The 25,500-nt window shown below is 40.0% G+C and overlaps 1 protein-coding gene and 1 long non-coding RNA gene across 2 annotated transcripts in view; one reads left to right on the plus strand and one right to left on the minus strand.

The window, feature by feature from the left end:
* LOC126195387 (protein piccolo) overlaps positions 1-13,153 on the minus strand; it is a 645,505-nt gene extending 632,352 nt beyond the window's left edge. The window contains exon 1 of the mRNA XM_049933978.1: positions 12,634-13,153. Within this exon, the coding sequence (XP_049789935.1) occupies positions 12,634-13,058 (425 nt within the window). The 5' untranslated portion in view covers positions 13,059-13,153. The remainder of the gene's footprint in view (positions 1-12,633) is intronic.
* Positions 13,154-15,071: 1,918 nt separating this feature from the next.
* Positions 15,072-25,500, plus strand: part of LOC126195340 (uncharacterized) — a 105,774-nt gene continuing 95,345 nt past the window's right edge. The window contains exon 1 of the long non-coding RNA XR_007538582.1: positions 15,072-15,298. This is a non-coding gene — a long non-coding RNA (uncharacterized LOC126195340). The remainder of the gene's footprint in view (positions 15,299-25,500) is intronic.

Genomic DNA, 25,500 nt, shown 5'->3' on the forward strand with positions numbered 1-25,500 from the left:
ATATAAGATGGCAGCTAGAAGTCAGCTGCTGCTGACAATTGCCATCTGTAACACAATTGTTGTAATTTGCTCTTATAAGCTTTGTTTCTCGGAACAGAATAACAACAATAGGGAAAGGATACATTGCTATTCATCGCATACATAAGGCACTGAGTCACAGACAGGCACAATGACCATTCTGCGACTCCGTGCCTTCTCAATGTAGCTACCACAATGTATTTTTTCCACATTATTGTTATTCCGTCCTGAACTTTCCATTGTTTGTTCCTCAATGTGATATTTTTCTTTCACGGAATGTGTAAAGAGTATTACGATCATGCATAGCCAACTCAATATAACCCTTTAATGGCGAACCTACAAATAATACACAACTGCACAGTTGCTGTTACCTGACAATACAGCGCACACACAAAAAAATGGCAAAGATACACCATCTTTCCTCTTCCATGTTCAACTATCAATTGCCAGCTATCACCTGTGACACATTTCCAGAGCATCAAGTTACATATTTACCATTTCCTGTGTTTTCTTAACAGTACATATTTGTTTAACTACTAGTGTTTCTTAGTATTTAGGAAATTTAGTCTTCATTTTTTGGTTAGCTACAAGTCTAAATTCAGTCAGTCTGTAAATCAGTTGTCATTTCTTCTGAACAGCCAGCTACATAGTTCATTGAGGTATCAGAGTCCCTTGGTTACACATTAAGAGGATAACAAGTTGTTTATCTAGATTTCTGTAACCTCTTACTGTTTACTCTTCAGTTAGTCTTGCTAGGATGTGTACCTGCTGTGTGCAGAGACAAGAGGAACTGGCCACAGTTCACAGTGACTGTGATCAGTCACCTTAAGGCTACCACCTCAGGGTGTAGTGGTGGCGGAGAATTGGAACGTCGCAAGGGACACCTCAGGTGTCGCCTGTTTCACCGAAGGGCTCTACTACCAGGGAACATTGTAGTGTACACAACGCGGTGGACCTGCAGGGTTGGTGGTGCCTAGTAACATGTTTGCTTCACTTTAGGTGGACAGCCAACTTAGAGGCTGGCCGTAAGGCCTTGCCTATTCACCTTGTGAGTGAACAGGTGGCTGTTCCTTTAGCAGGGTAGGAGGAGGAACATGTGGCAGGGGTTTGCTAGTTACAGGGAGCTCCAATGTTAGGCACATTACGGAACCCCTTCGGCAGCTAGTGTTCAGGGCTGGAAAGAAAGCCAATGTGCAATCAGTACGTCTGCCGGAATAGGCTCATCCAAGATGTGGAGGTGGCCTTGAATGCGGCTATCAAACGAAAAACGTGCAGTCATCTTCAAGTTGTGGCTCACATTGGCAACAACGACACCTGTCCCATGGGTTCTGAGGCCATTATCAGTTCTTATACAGGGCTGGCCTCACAAGCAGGGTGCAAGCAGACCTCGCAATTTGCAGCATCATTCCCAGAGTCGAATGGGGTCCTTTGGTTTGGAGGCGAGTGGAGGGTCTCAACCAAAGGCTTCATGATCTCTGTGATGGTATTGGCTGCAGATTTCTGGACCTGTGTTATCATGTAGGGATTTGTAGGACTCCCCTTGATAGGTCTGGGGCGCACAACAAAAATTAAGCAGCTGCTCGGGTAGCAGAGCAGTTGTCGAGTGCACATGAGGGTTTTTAGGCTACATGGTACTTTGAGTTACTCTAATAAACACGCACCAGTTGATGTGCATATTGGTACATCAGACTGCATTCACAGTGTGGACAATTTGACTGTAAAAATTTTACCAATCAAAGTTTTATAAGTTCCTGAATTTACTGCCTTCAAGGAAAGTTCTTGCACTCAAATTATTCTTGTGACTGAGAGCTCACTAAAACCCGCAGTAAAAAGCTCTGAGATAGCGAGTTGTGGAATGTTTATCGGAAAGACAGATTAGACACCCCAGGAGGGGGAGTGTTCATTGCAGTCAACAAAATTATTCTATCTACCAAGGTTGAAATTGAGTGTGATAATGAAGTTACTGGTCACGTACAACCACAGGTGTAGGTGAAACCAAGTTAATTGCTGGATGTTTTTACTGACCACTCAACTCCACTGTGATGGTTCAAGAGTTATTCAAAGAAAGTCTGTGGGCAGTTGTGCACAAATACCCAGATGACTAGTTGTTGGTGACTTTTAATCTACCAAGTATAGACTGGAACATGTAAGGATTCATTGCATGGGCTACACACAGACAGTCTCATGAAGTAATTTTGAACACCTTTTCCAAAAACTGTCTTGAGCAGCTAGTTCTGCAGCTCACATGCAATGGAAGTATCTTGTTGGACCTTGCAACAACAAACAGGCTAGACGTAATTGATGGCATTAGTATAGAGATGGGGTTAGTGATCATGGTATCATAGTGACTATGGTTATGAAAGTTTATAAATCATCAAGAGGGCTAGGAGAGTGTTTTTGCTAGAAAGAGCAGATAAGCAGTTGTTTGTAACTCAAATAGACAAAGAACTGCAATCATTTAGTTCCAGAATGATGGCCATAGAGGTATCATGGGCAAAGTTTAAACAGATTATTAATTGTGCTCTAGACAAAGTATGTGCCTAGTAAGTGGGTTAAGGATGGAATAAACCCAACATGGTTCAATAACGAAATTCTGAAAATGCTTAAGAAGGAAAGGCTGTTGCGCTCTCCATTCAAAACAGAACACACAAACGACGACAGGCAAAGATTAGCAGAGATTCATGTGTGTCTGAAAAGATCTATGCACAAGGCATACAACAGCTAACACTATCATACCTTGACTAAAGATCTGGCAGAGAAAGCAAAAAAATTTTGGTCCTATGTAAAATCACTAAGCGGGTATAAGGCTTCCATTAAGTCACTCGTCGTTGACTGATGACCACAGCAGTTGAGTCCGATAGTGCTCAGAGCTCAGTCACTCGTTGACCCGTATGATTTGGCAGTAGAACATAGTGAAAGGAAGGCCGAAGTTTTAAATTCCACATTTAAGAAATGTTGACACAGGAGAATTGTACAAACATACCATTGTTCGACCATCGCACGAGTCCCATTGGATGCCATAGTAATAAGCATCCCTGGTGCACAGAAACAACTGAAAGAGTTGAAAATAAATAAGTAGCCAGATCCGTATAGAATTCCAGTTCGATTTTACAATGAGTATGCTATGTCTTTGGCCCCTTACTTAGTTTGCATTTATTGCAAATCTTTCGAGCAATGCAAAAGGGGGGAAAAAAATCGCAGGTGACTCCTGTATGCAAGAAGGATAACAGAATAGACCCACATAATTACAGACCAATATCCTTAATATTGGTTTGCTGTAGAATTCTAGAGCATATTCTGAGATCAAATTCAATAAATTTCCTAGGGACCAAAGGTCAACAGGCTGATTCCATATTTCTAACTTTCCAAAAAGCATTCAATACAGTACCCCACTGCACACTGCTATTGAAGGTACGCGCATACCGATACATGCTCCCAGTTACGTGACTAGCCCGTAAACTTCTTAAATGATGCAACTCAGTTTGTTGTCCTCAACGGCGACTCTTCATCGGAGAAAGGGGTAACTTCAAGAGTGCCCCAGGGAAATGTGATAGGACTGTTGCTATTTTCTATACACAAAAATGATCTGGCAGACAGGGTGGGCAGCAATGTGTGGTTGTTTGCTGATGATGCTGTGGTATACAGGGAGGTGTCAAAAATACGTGACTGTAGGTTGATACAAGATGACCTAGGCAAAATTTCTAGTTGGTGTGATGAATGGCAGCAAGCACTTAACGAATAAAAAATTAAGTTCATGCAGATGAGTAGGATAAATAAACCCATAATGTTCGGATACAGCATTCATAGTGCCCTGCTTGACACAGTTACGTAATTCAAATATCTAGGCATAATGTTGCGAAGCGATATGAAATGGAAAAAGCATGTGAGGATTGTCGTAGGAAAGGCAAATTGTTGAATTTGGTTTATTGGGAGAATTTTAGGTAAGTGTGACTGCATATAGGACACTAGTGCAACCTATTCTTGAGTACTGCATGAGTGTTTGGGATTCACACGAGGTCAGATTGAAAAAAGACATCGAAGAAATTCAAAAGCGAGCTGCTAAATTTGTTACTGGTAGGTTTTATCACAATGCAAGTGTTATGGACACGTTTCAGGAACTCAAGTGGGAATCCATAGAGGGAAGATGATATTCATTTCAAGAACGCTACTGAGAAAGTTTAGAGAATTGGCATTTGAAGCTGCCTGCAGAACGATCCTACTGCTGCCGACATGCATTTCAGGGACCACGAAAATAAGGTAAGAGAAATTAGGGCTCATTCAGAGGCATATAAATGTTCATTTTTCCATCGCTCTATCTGCGAGTAAAACAGGAAAGGAAATGACTAGTTGTGGTACAGGGTAAACCCTACCACACACCATATGGTTGCTTCCAGAGTATGTGTGTAGATTTAGATGTAGAGGTATTTGCAGTCTGACAGAACTTAATATTTTCCCCTTCAGAATGAAGAGTTACTTCGTGTATCAGAAAGAAGGGTACTGAAGGAATGTAGACAGACCAAGCAAACAGAGGACACACACGCATATTGCAGCATTTCCATGGAAAGTATTTAGTGCAGGGTGTACTGTAATCTATGACACTACCATTCGGCATTTGACCGGTGATGAAATAATCAAGATTATTCGTGCTCAAACAGTCCACGGGTATACTGCCAGTTCATAGTGTCCAGCGGGCACAATATTTCGGCGATCAGACATGTGACCATCGTCAGGTGCACTGACGAACTGAGCTCTTGAGGGTGGGCGGCCGATTTAAATCCCTTCCCCCTGCGGGCCGCTCTCTTTGCATTCTGCGCCCTCGCGCCGGCGGTCGCGAAGACATGGGCATCAGAATCTGTCGTAACGTCGATGTGCTTGCTAGGCCTACGTCCAACCTGGTCGCCAGTTCGTACTTCTGCTGAGAGTTAAGAAGACTCTCAGCAGAAGTACGAACTGGCAACCACGCCGGCAGACATAGCAAGTACATCGACGCTACGACAGATTCCGACGCCCACATCTTCGCGACCGCCGCATGCGGGCGCGGACGGCGAAGAGAGCGGCCCGCGGGGGGGAGGGGATTTAAATCGGCCGCCCGCCCTCAGGAGCTCAGTTCGTCAGCGCACCTGACGATGGCGACATGTCTGATCGCCGAAATATTGTGCCCACTGGACACTATGAACCGGCAATATACCCGTGGACTGTTCGAGCAACAAATACGCCGGGAGAAACTGAAGTATCACAAATTATTCTTTTTTTTTTTAAAAAATGAAGCTTGTGGTTACAGACTAATCTGTAGCATAGACCAAGTCTAGGTTATTGCAAGATGTCTCTTATTTGCATCCACTAATATATTTTGGCATTATATTCTGTGGTAACCTATCACTGAGGAAAACAGCCTTTGTTGTACAGAATGCATAATAAGGATAATGTGTGTTATCTGGAACCCCCTCTAGACAGCTCTTTAAACAGCTGGGCACACCGACAACAGCCTCACAGTAATTTAGTATCAATAAGTGATCATAGTTTGAAAACAACAGTAACATTCATAAACATACTACTAGAAAAAGAAATGATTTACACTAGGCAACACTCAGCCTCGGGACTAAATCCTGAAAACATGGCCAGTGGCAGTAACAATGGTGTTCCTCTACTGGTAATAGTTTGACAATGCTTTAGTTTCACACAGCCAATGGTTCAAATCAAATGGTTCTGAGCACTATGGGTCTCAACTGCTGAGGTCATAAGTACTCTAGAACTTAGAACTACTTAAACCTAACTAACCTAAGGACAACACAAACATCCATGCCCGAGGCAGGATTCGAACCTGCAACCATAGCGGTCGCGCGGTTCCAGACTGTAGCGCCAGAACCGCTTGGCCACCAGCGGCCGGCACAGCCAATGGCAAGACACTTTCACATAACCAAAGAGACAATAGGAAATTAATTTCTAGTGCTGAGGTAGAAACCATTCTCTTCTTTGCTGCTGGTATAAATATTTGACTATTTTTTATGAGTATGTAACAAATTACAATGTTGTAATTAGGTTGGGATCTAATAGCACAGCTTAAATTATTGCTAGTTTCACTGAGTTTTCCGAGTATGTCACAATTTACGAGGATGTGGTTAGGTTGGATGTGACAGTTTTGTTGTCAGATTGTGAAGCCAACAAATGTTACGAGCTGAAAAGGCTGGCTCTGGTGACAAACTGATATGTAGCTTAGCCCATTGTTCAGGCAGATTGGAATGTGACAGTCAGGATACAGACTGATCTGTACCATAGACTGAGGTTTAGGTTGGGTTGTAATGTGACTGACTGGTAGTGAGTTGGTGAAACTAATGAATGTGAAAGCCAAAAACTTGATTACAGTCATACACTGATCTGTAGTTTAGCCTGACATCTAGGTTATGTTGGAATGTGATGGTTTTACTTGCAAAAAGTACATTAATATTTTTTTCTTGTCACATATATTTGTTTACTCTGAATGTTTCGCTAATTACAAGGTAGTGGCTTTGCTGTGATCTAATAGCACAGCTTAAATTAAATTAATGATCTTGGTTGTCAAAATATTTTCCTGTTATATTTTAGGATTTCATACTGGTATACTGACGTGAGCATGTGACAAAATTCTTTCAAAATACATTATCTGTCCACTGCTCTCCCACTGGCTGCACAGAATCAGAGGCTGATCCACCCTCTCTCCTTCCCACCAAAACCTATCAGTGAGTGCTGACAACCCTGCATGAAACACTTACGTGCACCACTGGCTCTGATCTAAACTTTTATCCAGTCTTTGTGTGTCATGGAACATAATGACATATTCAGCCATAAAAATCTTTGACCCTCTACCAAGTGATGGATAATATAAGTAACTTAAAACACAAACTGAAATCATATCTGCTTGGCAACTCTTTATACTGCAAAACAAATTTCTGAATGTTTAGTAGTATTATTGAGTGTGAGACCAATGACACTATCAACAAGGCATCTATTTGTCATTGCTACATAACTGCAGTCAAAAACAAATCATCATATGCTTGTTTATAAAACACAAGAAATCATGTAAATGGTCAGCACGTTATCACATTTTTCACTAAGAAAATGTATACAATTAGGTCTATGAAAATGATTCCTTGCATATCATGGCAAGAGCTCTCAACTCAGTTTGATATTTTCAAGTTTTAACAGATTTCAAAGTGTCAATACCAAGAACATCGCCACCCAATACCTTGTTAGTTAATACGTATGACTGGTATAATGTCACTGTCACCATAGTGGTTGCATATTAATGAGAAACAACTGCCTCACTGGTAGTGGTGTTGATGGCCAAAGCTGACAGAGAGTAACATATTTTTCGCCACTTTTGGTAGTCTGAGTGAGCATACAAGTGAGTGCCCTAACAAGGCAACTGGGAACTTTTTCGTGATGTATAAGGTTGAACAGTTTTGCAATTTCTTAAGAGTGATAACTGTTAAAATTATCAAATTAAAATAGCTTTGCAAAAGAAAAGGTAAACATGTTAATGCAGTCACTGTTACCAAGAAAAAGGTCAATGTGGAAGGATGATTTCAAATGAAGAGAAAGATGGCTAAAGTTATGAACACAACCAGTCCAGGCAAGCTTTGACACTTTTGCACTACTGCTTTTAGCTTGTACATGTCTGTTTCACAAAAGCAATGAGAGGATATTTTTAAGATACCAATTACTGGTGATAAAACTGGCTGTTTGTTTTTCTTTTCAAACTCATGAGTTTGCAAATGTCAGGTGCAGCTTGATGTTTCGGTTTCATTTGGGACTACTGCATTGTAGATGCATCTGTTGTTGCAGGTGTGGGTGACTATTTACTATTTTCTTCTACAAATACCAGTGCCCTTATAAATCAGTGGGAGATAAGAAGAAACTATTTAACATAACTGAGGAAGCAGCACATCTCCCCCTTCCCATCCCCTCTTTCCAAAGCAATGTTTTTTTCTGCTACTTCAGTAGGTTACATTTAGCTGGCAAGAGCACAAATATAGCCTGAGTTTGTTGTCGATGCAGTAAACAGATTCTTTTTAGTTAATGTATACTTTGCATCATGTCACATTACAGAAAAAGGGTAATAAATACAGTCAGACAAGAAAATCTGAAGCAACCAGAAGGTGAGGAGGAGACAAAATGAAACTTCATGGGTTGAGGGGGTATGTGGTATTATTTCAGTGATTACAAAATTGAGTCACATTTACAAAAAAACTTTGTAGTACATGTCCAATCATCAGTATGACGACGCCCCCTGTGGCCTGGATGCCTGCACCGATTTGGTTGGAAAGGGTGACAAAGCCGTTGTATCCTTTCCTGAGGCAACTGGCCCACAGCTGTTGTAACTGGCCCTTAATATCTTGGATACTGGTACTAGGACAGCACTGACACCCGAACTGGCCTCACACGTTCTATCATGGATGTCTGGAGATCTTGCTGGGCACAGGAGTATCACAACATTATGCAGATAGTTCATAGAGACGCACGTCATACTTGGATGAGCACTGCCCTGTAGGAAAGTGGCATCACATATTGGCCCACAAGAGGTAACAAGGACGTCCTTGATGTACTGTGGTGTCCTTAGGATTCCCTCAAACCCTACAAGCCATAATCTGACATCAAACCCGATGTCTCCTCAAACCATGATGCCACAAATAACGATGCTGTGCCTCTCCTCATGTTGCTACCATAGTCATCTAGGGCAAAGCAGAACTGTAAATCATCTTGGAACACAATGCAATCCTTTTCAGCAAAACTTTTGCTTCCCAGTCATGGCAGCACACCAATGCAGCTGCTGCGTTGTGGTGGTAGCAGCAATCTATGCATGAGACAGTAACTCCATATTCTGGCTGCTGTCAATCTCTGACGAATGGCGCAGGATAACACAGAATGTCGCAGGGAGTCCATTACTTGTTCTCCGACGAGAGGTGCAGATGAGAAGGAGTTACAGTGTTCTTGGTGCACAGGCAGTCCTCCCACGTGGTGGCCATTTGTGGTCAAAAAGAACCTTGGTCATCAACCAGAACCTTGACGCCAAATATGTCTGCACACACATTCCCATGAAGTCCAACTTTGGGTCGCTGACACACCTGAGTGCCCCACAAATCTGGATATTATTTGACCAGACAGTCAAATGGAGAACCACAATGGGGGAGGGGGAAGCGGAGGGGGCGGGGGGGGGGGGGGGAGACTTTTAAACCTTGTCACATGTTGGTAATACTGTCTCACGTGAGTGTCCTTCACAGGGATGACTCAACATCTGACACTGTTCATGGAACCCTTATATAATTTAACAAGCCTGATGCCAACACTACACTTGAACATTACTAATGTAATCTGGTGGCCATCCAGCCTGTCACAGAGAATAACAACTCTTGAATCATTCACACACCCACCACTGGTGCATATGTGTACACAGTCACTCTGAGAGTCGACTATGTCTTCTAGGTGCTTGACCTCTTTTGTTGTGGTTAGCATAAACTCATCATTATGAAAGATGGCATGTACTTGCCATTACCTCATTAGCTACTTCAAAACAATTGTCAACACACCATCCAAAACAAATGTCACATCTCACACTTAAGTTACCAAAATTTATCTGAAAAACATGTGTTGGGAGCAAAACTGGTCACACTCTTAACTTAAACAAGGACGACCACAAAGTAGCGAAAGCAATATCATTCGATAGAGTGGCAAATGATTTAGTGTGTAGCAGATATTTTCAAATATAACACCTTCCGAATTTCTGATGAACTGACACAAGCTAAAAAAATGTGTTCTCTACAACATCATGTAACACCAGGCAAAGGAAGTAAGTCAAGTACATAGGATACAACTCCTAATGATGCTTTCAACCAGGAAAAAACTTTCCTTGCTTCTAGTAATACTGCAACTTTCCAAAATAAACCTCAAATGCAAAGTTACAGTGTTGGCAGCTCATTGCACATTTGGTGTTTGGTAAGACCTGCATAATGGTAAATCATTAAAAGATACAGTAATTTTAAAAATACTATAAGGGGTGTTCAAAAAGAAATGAGCTGGAGGCATAATTACAGAAACCAGTACCGGTATGTTAGAAGTACTCAACCTGGCTGTTGAGATACTTGTCCCACTGTAACACAAGGCAGTGAATGGCTGTCTCATAAAACTTCTGGTGTTGCGATGTTAACCAGTTCCACACGTACAGCTGGGCTTCATCATCCGAGGTGAATTGGAAAGGTTATGCTGATGTTCTTCTTTGACTAAGATGACGCCCCTTCTGATTCCCTTCCTGCAGCATGGGACAACAGCGAATCCCCAGTATTACTCACAAACCTTGACCACCCTTCGCCAAGCAATCAAATCAAAACGACCAGGCAATCTCACCCATGGGACATTCTGCTCCACGACAATGCGAAGCCTCACACAGTTGTGGCACTCCTGTAGCAATTCAAATGGGAGGTTCTTGGCCACCCTCCACACCGTGCGCACCTCTCTCCCTGTGATTATGCCATTTTTGGCCCCCTTAAAAAGGCTCTGAGAGGCAAACGATTCACCTCGGATGACGACATCCAGCTGTACGTGTGGAACTGATTAACATCACAGCCCTGGGAATTTTACGAGAGAGCCATTCACGGAAATACGGAAGCGTCTGATCCTGCCCGTCTGCTTTGAACCATGACGTCACAAATATGACGGAAATGACCATAAACCATGATTCCAATATGGCGCATATAAAGTCGTTACGCAGACATTATGAGGATGAAAATACATCAAAAAACAAACACACACACGTTCCACAAAAAGCCTAATGACACTAATGGGACAAGTGCGGGAAATAGGGGTTTTTTGGATGGGGACAAACTAAATATAAACAAACAAACAAACAAACGCAAACACACACACAAAATTGAAGCTTTCGCAACCCCAGGTTGCTTTGTCAGGAAAGAGGGAAGGAGAGGGAAAGACGAAAGGATGTGGGTTTTAAGGGAGAGGGTAAGGAGTCATTCCAATCCCGGGAGCGGAAAGACTTACCTTAGGGGGGGAAAAAAAAGACAGGTATCGTTCAATGTTTCCCTCTATTATATACATATAAACAAATTTAGACACCCACCCCCATACAAAACCGACGTCACAAAACTCCCCAAATACCACTAAACACAATATCATCTGGAATCGGACACTTCCCTTGACCTATATAGTTAAACAGCAGCTCCCGATCCCATAAATTAGGACCTAACACTTCCCTTGACCTATATAGCTCAAAAACATCTCCCGATACCAATACCAACATTCACAGCCACATATTGGACACTTCACGACTTCATCCAAATATCTGAATAGTTGAAGAAATTTTATTAGACAACGCTCTGTCCCCCCACCATAGCTGACAACCGAAAACTGTTGACCCTGTCAGTCATATCCATACCTACCAATAATATAAAAAAAGCAATTTACCAAAATTCACACACGACGCCACAATCACAAACTAAACCAAAAACATCACCTAACACACCACCAGAGAGCACCACCGATCACATCAAAATGACATCTACAAACACGCCACTCTCACAAACTAAATTCCTTGCTTTCGTGACGTCACATACCACAACAGCCTTACGTCACGGGTTAAAGCCGACAGGTGGGATCGGATGCTTCGGTCGACCCCCATTCACTGCCTTTTGCCACAGTGGGACAAGTGTCTCAACTGCCAGGGTCAATACTTGTAATATACAGGTACTGGTTTCTGTAATTATGCCTCCGGCTCATTTCTTTTTGAATGCCCCTCATATAATTACTCCATGTACAACTAAAATGAAAGAAAGAGTTACATTTATCTGCTCATTGATTGGTTCTTTTGGTTCACCTTGTCTTCATATGTTACAACTTCTTATCATATTAGATACTGAAGAATCATGGATGAGATGCAGTATGGGAACCTCAGAACATTCCTGAAGAACATGGAAGGCTTCTATTCTTAGGGCTGGCACAGAAATTGAAGACATGGAAAAAGGTAATAGACAATTATCTGTAGGCCACACAGCAGAGACAATATGTATGCTCACATTTCTTGTAAGACACAGCATGGCTTCCCCTAATATATTTCCACAGCTGATGTATGACATATGAACACAATCTGGATCAAAATACTGCCTGAGATGTCTCTATTAAATAAAACCATGCTTCTGAGTTTAATTACGTATAAAGAAAAGTGTATTAAATTTAGAGCAAATGCTGACAGTTATGAACTCTGTCTGAAACTGGAAGTAGCTGAACCAATCATAAAGCAGGCTTCAATGTTTCATTATGACATGTTTCAACTACGGAGGAAATACTGTCAACAACGCACGTAGAACACTGGCAATACTACAGTGTAGTAGGTTACCATCACAATTTATATTAAGATTTTTCAACTTTGCAACTTCCTTTCAAACTGTCACTTTCCAGCCTAATATAGATATTGAGCTACGCTGGACATCATGGTCACCACAATGAAACAGGGTGGGAGCATTCTCACATTAGAGACTGCATCTCATGTGTTATATTCAAAATTATAGTAAGTTACACAAAACAATCTATAAACATATTAAAACTACCATGAACAAGGAAAGTACAAATTCTCACCTAGAGGTTGCATCAGAATTGAGTCCAAGAACCTGTGCAGCATATTCTCCTTGCACAGCCATTTCAGCACCTGTATATGGTCCATTGTCACAACGTTTCAGCCAATACAGACGGCGTGAATGTGGAGTGCCGTCTCTCTCATGACATTCCCACTGCTGCAGTAATAATGAGTAGCACAAATAACAACACGCTCGCAGTCCATCAGGTGCAACTACATGATCTCTGTAGCCTGCAGGAGGTTCATGGGATTCCAGAAATGGGAAATATGCTTCCCCAGGTGCTCCAGGCTTTGATCGCAACCAGAAATGTTCTGGATGACCAACATTTCCACACACAAAACACACACGGCTCTGAGGATCATCACCAGGGACTGCAGGCCCTTCAGACCCTGGCTCTTTCTTTATATACATTTCTGTTAATTTCATCTAATCTTGTAGCACAGTGTCTTCACTGAAGGAACTTTCAGCACAATTCTTCACGAACACTAGGCAACAGTATTCTTCTTCATAAAACAGATTTGTTTTCCACATAACACCATCACTTTAAAAACGAATCAAGCTATACTTACAACACACGGTACAACCAAAAACAGTTCCGTATTGATCAAATCTAACACAATAATCAACACAACTCAGAGCATAACACAGAAACTGTAAACAATATATTTGTAACATACTCTGTTATTAAGTATTCACCAACATTGGAGCACAGACAATCTAAGCCTGTGAGCAATTTCTTAACTGTGAACATAGGCGCAGTGATCAAGAGTAATTGACCTTATCCCAATTCACAGCATCATAGGTGTATAAACATTGCTTCTATAGCACCAAACCTTCATTAATAAAACAAAATCAATGGAAAATATTTCTTCAATAAACAAAAAAACACAGACACCTAGAAATTACTGCATAACATTCTATTGCTTTATGCCCTGAACAATGTGAAAACATCAAACCACTTGTGATGAAAATGTGTTGCACAAAAGAAAATTTTCTTATTAGAGAAATATTTCACAGCTCTAGGTATAAAACCAGCTCTTGCACAAAACTATCAACAGAATCACAGATTAAATTACAACTGCAGTGACTGTAAGTTCTATACTTTTTGAGAACAGTAGTTTATTTGTCACAACAATAGTTTTCAGCCTTTTGGAAGATGAGAAACTGAACCTATATGGAATCTTGTATCAGATGGATTAAGTTTCAAGAAAAATATTATTCCCAATTTCTTTCCATTTTTTCTTCTTCGGTGTAAGTTTGGGAAATGGCATCTGTGCAGACCAGAGGGGTGCTCGTACATGATGATTATATCATCATTCCCAACGACCTGTAAAAACAAAAGACGGGGGTAATTAATGCACGTATTAAACATAATCGACTTCTGTATCAAAAGGCAACGACAGTTTTTTCGTAAAGGAAAAACAACCGTAAGAACACCGATCATTTCTCTATATTTCAAATATGTGACACCTCTGCGTAGCTCCAGCTATGTGCACAAGCCGAATAATCAAACTAACATTCATGGTCAAATGCGGGTGAAAACCTGTTTATATAGGTCTAGTGCATGTTTATGAAATAGTCTGGACACTGTGTGTTACAAGATGATAACGAAATATCTGCAAAAATAGCTAATGTTTTTATTCGACATGCGACATAAGCCCGCACTCCATACATCATGACGATTCTTAAAAGAACAGCATTTGTTGACGTTGACGAAACAGTGCCTATTAGAACTTCAACTTGCTTTCTAATATGTTGCCTAGGTAAATCACCTGTGCAAATATGACACAATGTTTATCAGTAGCAACGTTGACAGTGTTTTCCTCAAACTTTTCTGCTGAAACAACAAAAAATAAACTTGACTCAAATTGTACGAACTTCTGTGCACTCCCTGAAATAATTGAACCTCAGTGATTGTAAGCATTACCAAACTTTTACGCAATAAACTGTTTATTCGTTCCGATTATCATGAAATGTGTTTGGTTACAAATGTGTCAATACATTCTTCAGTGAGGTTTATCAACAAAGTAAATGACATAAATTAATACACGTACATCGTATCCTTTGTTGGCAGCCACAAGCGTAACTTTATATTTGCGATCATCTTCAGGAACACACCACTTTTTGACTTTCGACACTTCTTACACGAACCTTATCTTTCATAAACCTTCCATACGTCCAATACAAATCACTGTTGTTATCCGGTTCTTATTGTACTTGAAAACCCTATGTATGCAATTTTAGAACGTATGGCTAATTTCACAGAAGGTTTCTGTTACTTTTTCCTGCACATTAAAGCGCAGAACTGTAAAATATTGACGACTTACAAACACACAGCTTTAAGCGCCGTAACTACACTTACAAGGCGGCCATGTTAGAAATTAGCAGAATTTCACTCCCATAATGCATTGGAGAAATGTATGTTGACGATCATGATGCGCAGTGGAGCTGTGTAGTATTGCCTTAGTTGTGTTTTATCTTGTGTCATGAGTATACTGTGAGATTTCAGTAAGGAATGCTGTAAAGAAGACGAACGGCGAGAAAAATTTAACTTACATCGTTTCTACAATTTACCTGAACAGGTGCTTCGCGTTGTGTATAGTGCGAAACAGCAACCTTTGCCTTACTTTCAACTGGCTATTGTCGAGGTTTTTATTTGAATTATAGTAATTATCAAATTCATCGTACTATTTGTATTTGTCACGTCTTTCATAGTGATAATATGGAAATATTTTATGTGCGTTACTTCCATTTTCTGCAAAATTTCATTACTTTGGATCGTAGCTCTTGTTTGGAATATGGAGGAAGGGAGGTCATTACTAATTGTTAGCTACAGTTGGAAGAGTAGAATTATCTGGTTGCCTTTCCAAAAGTTGAATCACTTAATGGAGTTTCCACCAAACTTCTTGCCGTTGTTGGTTTGAGATGACTGAGATTGTTATGTTATTGTGTGTACGATGACAACAAAAATTTCATGTGACGAATCACGGTTGGTCAAGATATTACCAAGATACATTGATCGGAAGAGGGTTAGAAGTTCAGATCAGATGGATGTTGGTTGTTCAGGCTGCATGTCGCTAAAATAAATCAGAATGTGCTGTATTCGTTGTTCTGCGATCCAGAGGCCAAATGGCGTGTAGGGTGTTGTTTTTAACGGCAGACACGAATATGAACTGGATTACCTAGTTCAAAAAAATTAGAGAAACAGAGTACTTGCACAGTGTGCTGATGTAGAGGAAATTTGCTGTGAAACATAAATGTGATAGCAATCATTCATACTTTGTGATAATATTAGGGTGTCAACGGCATCGAGTATCGAAGTACTGAACGTTGAAACAAGTTTGTGGAAAGAGCACATATAAGAAAATTACGATGAAGCATAGATTTGCATGTCATTGCAGTGAATACCGTCGATATCCCACATGTGGCAATAATATGAGATTGGTGCAGTTCAATGTTCAAGCGACGGCTGAGTGTAGATGTGTTACAGGGATAATTATGGCGATCCATCCAGCAGGCGCGGAAATAAGGCTTTCTTGTTATTTTCACGTACTATTACTCAATGATACGCAAGTTTTGCGAAAATGTAATAGTTGATTCGGCAACATTCTCAAACACGCACTGGGTGATTAAAAGATAACTATGCAGTCCTACCAACTATTTTCAGTTTTGTGACAGCAACAAGATGTCAATTTGACTTTAAAGGTAGTTAACTTACGAACTTAATGGCGATTTGTACATAAAACTACAATTTTTATTTTCAAAGTGGAGACGTAATGTTTTAACCCAAAATGTTTTTTGTGATATTCGCAATTTTCATTTCGGTTCCAGCAATGTTGAAAGTTATTTGCTGTTTCGGCTAATATACATTGGGTGATTGAAATGATGAAATGAAGAGCAGAACTTGAATAGAACCTATGAAGGATATGCCTATGTACTAACGAGTAATTTCATTTTACATCGTTTCTTGGTGGACATAACTACCCCAAAATCTACTGTGGACTGCATATCTCCTACCATATCACAAGTTATTTCGCAATTCGTTTTCAAATGATCTTTCTCTGACTTCCATATGTGTGTTCTAATGTTAATATATATGGGCTTTTGTAGTGTTGTTAGGAAAAATGACATTCCCCGCGCCCCCTTCCTCCAATACTGGCTCCCTGCTCTGATGATATTACCGCCCTTTGACTGTACAAACTATTTAGGCCTTAAGATATTGTTAGGTACAACAGTGTTGGGCACAATTAGATTTTGTTAAGTGAAGTCATTGTCAAGACTTGTTCAATTGGGTGACCCCTTGTGTAGATACATACAAAATCACAGGTATGTATGGCTTACCAGTAACTTCCTTAGTATATTTTCAAACCATGTGAACTGCACATCTACCTACTGTACTGATGTTCATTCTGTGGATCAATTGTTTTACAGCTTGAAAACATGTTTGCTGCCTGTCTGCCACCCATTTTTGTGATCTTGTATTTATCTTTATGGTTGGTTGGTTTGTTTGGGGAAGGAGACCAGACAGCGAGGTCATCGGTCTCATCGGATTAGGGAAGGACGGGGAAGGAAGTCGGCCGTGCCCTTTGAAAGGAACCATCCCGGCATTTGCCTGGAGCGATTTAGGGAAATCACGGAAAACCTAAATCGGGATGGCCGGACGCGGGTTTGAACCGTCGTCCTCCCGAATGCGAGTCCAGTGTCTAACCACTGCGCCACCTCGCTCGGTATTTATCTTTATGCTGAGTCACACTGTCCAATAGATTGTTGTGGGTTAGCAAGACACACTTGATTAGCTTTAAAATACCCCAGAAGTCAAAATGAAATTCAAATGACAAAGTGAATGGAATAATATATCTGGAAAAACAAAGACTAAACATAAATTACAGGCTAAACCAAAAATGATTTTGCAAGGAACCGCCACATGCAAATAACACTACACCAGTTGTGGTGATGACTTCACTTATCAAAGTCTAATTATACTAGACATTGTTGTACTTGATAAACGCTTAAGGCCAAAATCATGATAGCAATATAAAATAAAGAAGTTTGTACAGTCAAAAGACAGGAGCATCATTTTAACATTATTACATCACTGTGGGCCAAAAATATGGAAAGGTTATCCCTTATCTTAATTAGAAGTAGTTGGAAGACTTGAGCAACCACTATACAGTGTCAGCTGTTGACCATAGTTGACAAACAGCACTATATTCCATAGCATTTTAGTAGCCATTGTTGAATACTGTTCATTTTTCTGTGATGTCTTTAGTTTGTTTGTGGTAAAATTTGCATATTGTAGGTGTTCCATGCTTGTTCATTCTCAGGAGACATTTCACTATTCAGATCCTTTATTTTCATTCATCTTTACTGCATGCAATAGACTTCGTCTGTTCACTTAGCCTGTTAATTTTATAAAATGCATTTTTACGTATGGGGGATTCCATTGTCACGGGTGGGACAGTTGCACTACGTTTTTCAACAGTCAGATGGTGATATAACATGAAGTATAAATAGAAATAAAGTAAAAATTGACTGGTTGCCTTACAAATAATTGTTTTACCTTCCCTTTAAATCTGAATGTCAGAAGTTTACATATTGAGCTGTTATTCATCTTTAAAACTTTGTCACGGGTGGGACAGCAAATAGACGTAGCATTGAATAACCACCAACATTTTAGAAGAATTCTGTGATTTATGCACTTATTTTCTTTTGAAAATATTGAATTCACATTAATAAAACAATTATCTACATGACATAATATCAATAAATATTAGATTAGTAATACTTACTTACAATAATTGCAATCAAAGACTGTCACGGGTGGGACAAGGAATTGTCACGGGTGGGACTCATGTGAAGTACAATCTTTTTTTTTTTTATTTAAACTGATTTTATTATGTCAGTTAGCTATGAATCAGTAGGTAACATATACTTAGAGGACACTTTAAGTTTTAATAACTCTGTAGAACATTTTTGTTGCTTATAAATAATATAAATTTTGGTATGGTATTAGTTTACAGTTCTGAGTACTTAATTATTTCACTTGAAGAATGTACCACTTTGAAAAAATACACTTGGCCTCTCACCCACTTTCGAAAATGTCTAAATTGCCAGGAAACTCATAATATAAGGTGTCCCTAACATGTTTGACATTTGGATTCGGGAGAATAGCAAGAACTTGTTTAAACTCTATATGTAGGATACATCCTCCTCGTCAGCTTTAAATACCTTTGCTGAGTCCCCAACAGATCGCATACACATAATCTGTATTTCCCCATTGTCTTCTACACTGCAGCATATCTGTATGTAGTGGATTTCTTTCTTGCAGTTTGGAACTCAACTAAAATAAATGTTCCTGGCATGATTTGTTCCACAGCTGGTTCTGAACCTGTAACTTCTTGGGAATTGGATGTCAACAGGACATCAGGATATGATTCCTCATCACTCATCTCAGAATCTGTGTAGATAAGTGAATATATGTTGGGTGAAAGTGGGAAAACCTCCACTTTCTCTAAATCTGATTTTAGGAAAGTTCTACCACATACTAGGTTACAGGTATTGTAACCGTTGAAGTAATGCTTGCTGCGATTATCTTTTATTTTTTTAACAGCTTTCCAGCGGCCATCCAGAAGGTCTCTGTTTTCATCAATATGATCTTTTGTTAGAAGAAGAAAGTTTATTCCAGAAACAGATGATTTGGCACAGTCTAAAAACTCCTGTGCATTGCTGATGATGACTTTTCTTTGCTTAACTTTATTCCAAACAGCCCTTTTTGTTACAGCTCCAATGCCATCCACTGCTCCTTTCCCATGTGATGTTGCAAAGAAAAACCATTCTCGAGACACTCCAAAGTCTTGCATCATGTAGCAGAGGTTAGAAATGGTGAATTTGTTCTTAAATTGACCTGCGCAACCATCAGAGAAAATTCGTATCGAGGTCAAATTGGGAAGCTCTTGTTTCAGCTTACTTATTATACTCTTCAAACATGCATAAACTGAGTACTTGTCGTGGCACAGTTCATCGCTCACAATTGCAAATGACTGTAGCCCTTTTTTCATCCAAACACAAATAGTGACCACTGTAATCTGTGTATGACTCCAGTGGGCACTTTGTATCTCATCTTGTGCTAGTGAGTCCGCAGCTCGTGGTCTCGCGGTAGCGTTCTCGCTTCCCGAGCACGGGGTCCCGGGTTCGATTCCCGGCGGGGTTAGGGATTTTCTCTGCCTCGTGATGACTGGGTGTTGTGTGTTGTCCTTAGGTTAGTTAGGTTTAAGTAGTTCTAAGTTCTAGGGGACTGATGACCATAGCTGTTAAGTCCCATGGTGCTCAGAGTCATTTGAACCATTTTTTGTGCTAGTGCTACATAGTTTTCTGCAAAATCTATTTGCAATACCACTTCATCATCACTAACTGATGCTTTCACAGTCTTGGAAGCTCCAGATTGCATCCTTTTGACAAAGAAGTGCTCTTTGAATGTTTTTAGTTGAGACTGAAGTTCAGAGAGAGCTTCACAAAGTGTTCCACTGGTAGTAGTCTGTTTAGGGTGACACTCATGTTCGGTCCATTTTCTCCAAGATATTATGTCACACAAATCAAACTTTCCATCTATTAATGTGTGTAAATTCATGATGCATTTCTTGCATTGACTTGTCATGCATATTTCACTTTCTACATCACAGCAAACAAGATTCATAAGGTGAGTGTGAGTAGCAGGGAAACTAGCTATTTATTTGTGAATGGCTTCAATGATGAAGTTGAAGTTAGCATGATATCTGCACACACATACATTGTGAGGCATTTGAGACGTTAGAACAACATTTTTAGGCCGCAACTCGTAGAATTTTGAAATCTTCATATCAATATCTGGATTGTCTTGCTTAAAAAGAAAAAATGCTTCCTTAACTGTCATATTCATGTGACGTTTCTGCAAGCTAACTCTTTTCCCAGTTTCATGGTCTACAATAGACTTTACATCCTTGATGCCAGATGTCTGCCTGCTGATTTCATCATTTGTGAAAAAATTTTGTATTTTGAGCAGATTATCACCTGTAAGTTTTCGAGATGTCTTCTTCACTACTGGGAAAATCTGCTTTACCACCTTTTTAGGTAAGCTTTCACTTACAAGCTTTTTTATTACTGCAGATTTTTTTGAGGGGCTTGAAGGTAGCAACTTCTTTACCCGAGAAACAGCTTTGCCAGGGGACTGAGGACATTTATATGATCCTAACTGGGAAATACAGGTCTCAGACTGATCTTCAATTAATACGGATTTTAGTTTAAGTCTGTACTTCCTTTTTCTTTCAGTTTCCCTCTTTCGATATTCCAATAAAGATTTTTCACTGGAGGATACCTTCATCTTCATATTTTCCCTTCCTCTTTTATCCCGCTCTCTTTCTTTTTCTTTATGGACATTGTACTTGCTGGTATCTTTCTTCAGTTTTTCTCGAAGTTTTCTCATACGCTCTGCTGATGTTGTTTTCCCCATTTTCCGAATAAACAGTAAGTTTTTATTTAGTGTAAACCATCAAAGCACTTGTTATATCAACCAATTTAACTTAACAATAACCATAAGTGTTAAATGGTTTAGATTTGAGTAACATCCAAAAATCTGTCACGGGTGGGACACAATTTGTTTTAACATTTATAGATGATCATTTACAACTTAGAAGGTGCCTTATGGTTCATTGGATGTTTTTATTTGTTTTTCTTACTTCTAACCTAAAATATATAGAATTACTATAATTGCTGAGTTAGAAGGTAAACTTTTTCATGTTTTTTGTCACGGGTGGGACACTAAATACATAGTAACTTTTGTGAATTAGCTGCATACTTAATAACTTACCTTTCTTTAAAAACTGAAGTTTGTCAGGAAGATAAGATTCTGCTCTTGAAATTAAACGATTAAAACATCAACAATTGCTGCAACCCAAATTTAAACAGCTGCCAACACAAAAAGCAAACCTTTTGTTTTCCATCCTCATCTGTAGGATTGCCAACTTTGTTTAACTATATTTCCTCAGCTAATTATGTAATTTTTATAATTATTTCAGGACAGTAAAATTCAACTTTTGTAGATTCGAAAAACTATAACATTGTTAAATTTGGCATTTTTTCAAAAAACAAGCCTCAGGCTCAGTTTGGCATGGAATGACCCATATTTAAGTTGATACAGGACATATCTAAAAATTCTTCTAATGAGTAGAATGGATTAGTTAACAAGAAGTTGTGTAACTTTTTCGTAAATACTATGATTGGCATGCTTGAGGCACGTTATATATTTTAAGCAAGAACAGAGAAGTGCAGATTCTTTTATTGTAGTCATGCTTTGATTCGTTACACCTAAATTTGGTAGTTCAGCAAGTATATAGTTAACACCTATCAAAAAAATATAGATTAATAACTGTTAATATTCTGTATTTAATGAACAGTGGTTTACAATGTGTCCTATTATCTACTTTTGCCATTACTCTGATTGCTTTCTTTTGGATCACCAGAATTTAACATATTTTTTGTTGTTTCACCTATGTATTAACCCATGCCTTAAAACAGACTGAAGAAAAGCAAAGTTCGCCATCCTTACGTATTAAAATGTCACACAGCACATCAGTCTCTTCAGCAGATAGGCCTATATCACTCTTGACAGCCTAACCACTGTGTGTTCAGCGTGAGGCTTCCATGTTAATTTATGGTCATGTATGATACCTAAACATTTTGCTTTTTTTTCTGTTTTTACAGTCTTTGATAGACTGAACCACATATTCAGGGTCTTACTCTCATTTAACAGTAGACCATGATATTGCATTTTCTTTTGCTGAATTCATACTACTAACAAGGTTATCAAATACATGGTTCACAGACAGAAAAGGTGTATCATCTCCATACATATGAGTCTTTATGTCTGTTTCTTGGTAAGTTATTTGTATGTACAAGGGATAGAAGTGGTCCTAATTTAGATCTCTGTGGCACTCCGTGTTGAACCTCAGGTGTGTTTGACTGATGAATTCTTGTACTCATCACTTGCTTCATTTTATTAAGGTCTTAATTGCAGAGTTTTAAACTTTTGTCACATTCCACTGGGAAATACGGAAGCGTCTGATTCCACCCGCCTGCTTTGACCCATGACGTCAAAAATATGGCAGAAACGACCATCCACTATGACTCCAATAAGGCGCATATGACGTCATTACCTAAACATGACAACAAACACGAAAATACATTGAAAAATCAACACACACACCTTCCACAAGAAACCTAATCAAACTAATGGGACAAGTGTGGGAAATTGGGGTTTTTGGACGGGGATAAAGTAAATATAAACAAATTTAGACACACTCCACCATACCAAACCACACAAAATGACGAAAAAAACCGACAACACAAAACTCTCCAAATTCCACTAAACACAGTATCCTCTGGAATCGGACACTTCACTTGACCTATATAGCTCAACAGCAGCTCCCAGTACCAGAACACCCAAAGCCACAACCACAAATTGGAATTGAACTCTTCCGTGGCCTATATAACTCAGCAGCAGCAGCTCCCGATATCAGAACACCCAAAGCAACCACAAATTGGAATTGAACACTTCCCTTGATCTAAATAGCTCAACAGCAACTCCCGATACCAGCACACCCACAGCTACAATCCCCCCCACGCATTGGAATCGAATAGTTCCCATCATCCGCATAGGTCAACAGGAACTCCCAATACTAAAACACCCACAGATACGAGCACAAATTGGAATCAAAAACTTCCCTTCAACTACATACCTACAAACCAACACACAACATCAAATCAACAATACAACAAACCACACAACTCAGAACCACCCCACCAGCCACAACAACACACAATAAATACACAAAAATAAAACTAGGCCAGCCACCACAGGCAGACACCCCCCCCCCTCCCACACCACACACACATACATACATACACACACACACACTCACCAACAAAAAATACACAACCAAAAGAAAGACCCAACCCACCCACACCCCACCCTCCAACCCAACCCCTCCCCTCTCCCCAAAATAAAAAAAAAACTAATAAACAAATCTCAACCACACACTACAACTCAACAGAAACTGCAACAAAATAGATCCTCCACAACTAAATCACAAACCAACACAAGTAAAAGCCGCCCCCCTCCCCCCCCCCCACCCCGAGCTACAGCCACCCACCCACACAAACAACCCTAACTTACCACCTTCAGCCTGCACATCTTACTGATAGCCCTTAAGAAAACCCGAAAAAAAACAATAGCCCTCAGGGGCGCTCTTCCGCCAACAGTACTCATCTAAATGAGATTGAAGGTTAGAAGAGCGCCTCATCCCCCTCCAAAGAACTGACTTAGCGGCCCCCCACATCCTCTATGGTATTCGTACAAGCCCGTCTCATAGTTTTTAAACTCTAAACTATGGTTCAGTACTAAATGATTTTACCCCCTCTCACCCAACCACTTATAAGAAGAAAAAGCATCAGAAACTACAGTAGAACCTGGTTCTGTAAACTCCTCAATTAAACCCACTAATTCCCTCTTAGACTGCCCCTCCACAACCGTAAAAACACATTCCGAAACCCTCCACATCCAGAGACCAACCACAGACTTACCCCTCCCACACTTCCTTTTATCAAACTGTGACTCGTCCACCACAACCCCAGGCCCACCCAACTTACCGCTGTACTTAATAAACTCAGAACATACTTCACAACAAAACAAAAGGCAGTCAAACACACTCCTCTCGCTCACACCAGTCTCATCTGCACAAAAACTGTGAGAAGATTTATAACAAAAATAGTACGTCAACAACACAATCTCGCGCAGCCCAACCTAGACTTCTCGAACCAGGAACCGCGACATATGGAGTGCCATAGGTTATCCCTATGGCACCGCCACATATCACCGTCCTTGGTCCGAGACGCCGAAACTTTTGCCAATTTCAAGTCATGCCAAGAAACAGCACACTTCACAACCTCCGCCAACAAGCCAAACAGCTGCAGAAATTTAATCAACTCGAACGGACTCGCCCTCATCTCAGCATGCAAACGCACACTGTTAATTTTATCCATCATATCCATACCTAACAAGAGCTGCAAGAAATTAATTTACTCTAATTATCACACGACCTACAGCGAACAGCTCTACAATAACTTTCACACAACGAAACACTAAATTGTTAACTCACTGTAAACAATTCCTCTCCACACACATCCAAAACGAGAACCACCCAGAACAAGCAGTAGCACCATACTGAACCCAATACACCACACAACACGAAACCCCTAAACACACCACCAGAGGGCACCTTGAACAGCAACACGATGACACCTAAAAACACGCCACACTCACAAACCAAACTCCACGCCGTTATGATGTCACACACCACAACAGCCTTGTGTCACTGGTCAAAGCCGACAGATGGGATCGGACGCTTCGGTCGACCCTTCCACAGCACAAAAGTTGAGAGAGCAAAACAGAGTGGTCAACACAGTCAAAGGTCTTGCTCAAATCACGTTACCTGTATGTGAGCATGGTCCTCAAATGCTGCTAAAATGTCTCTCACTAAGAGTTCTATGACTTGCAGGGTTGACTTTTTTTTTCTGTAACCAAACTGTGACGTACTTAACATATCTTTTACTCCTAAGTACTCGTACATCAGCTGATGCATTATCCTCCGAAGTCTTTGGCTAGTAGTAGAATAAGAGAAATTGGTGTATAGTTTGCTGGATCAGATTTGCTACCCTTCTTAAACACTGGAGTTTGAGAGGATCGGGAATATTGTATGAGACACAAGTTTATAGAATATGTTAAAGGTGCTGCAATGTAATGTATTATTTCTTTAAATAGATTGTTTGACATATTAAA

This window comes from Schistocerca nitens, chromosome 7, assembly GCF_023898315.1.
Source record: "Schistocerca nitens isolate TAMUIC-IGC-003100 chromosome 7, iqSchNite1.1, whole genome shotgun sequence".
Lineage (NCBI taxonomy): Eukaryota > Metazoa > Arthropoda > Insecta > Orthoptera > Acrididae > Schistocerca > Schistocerca nitens.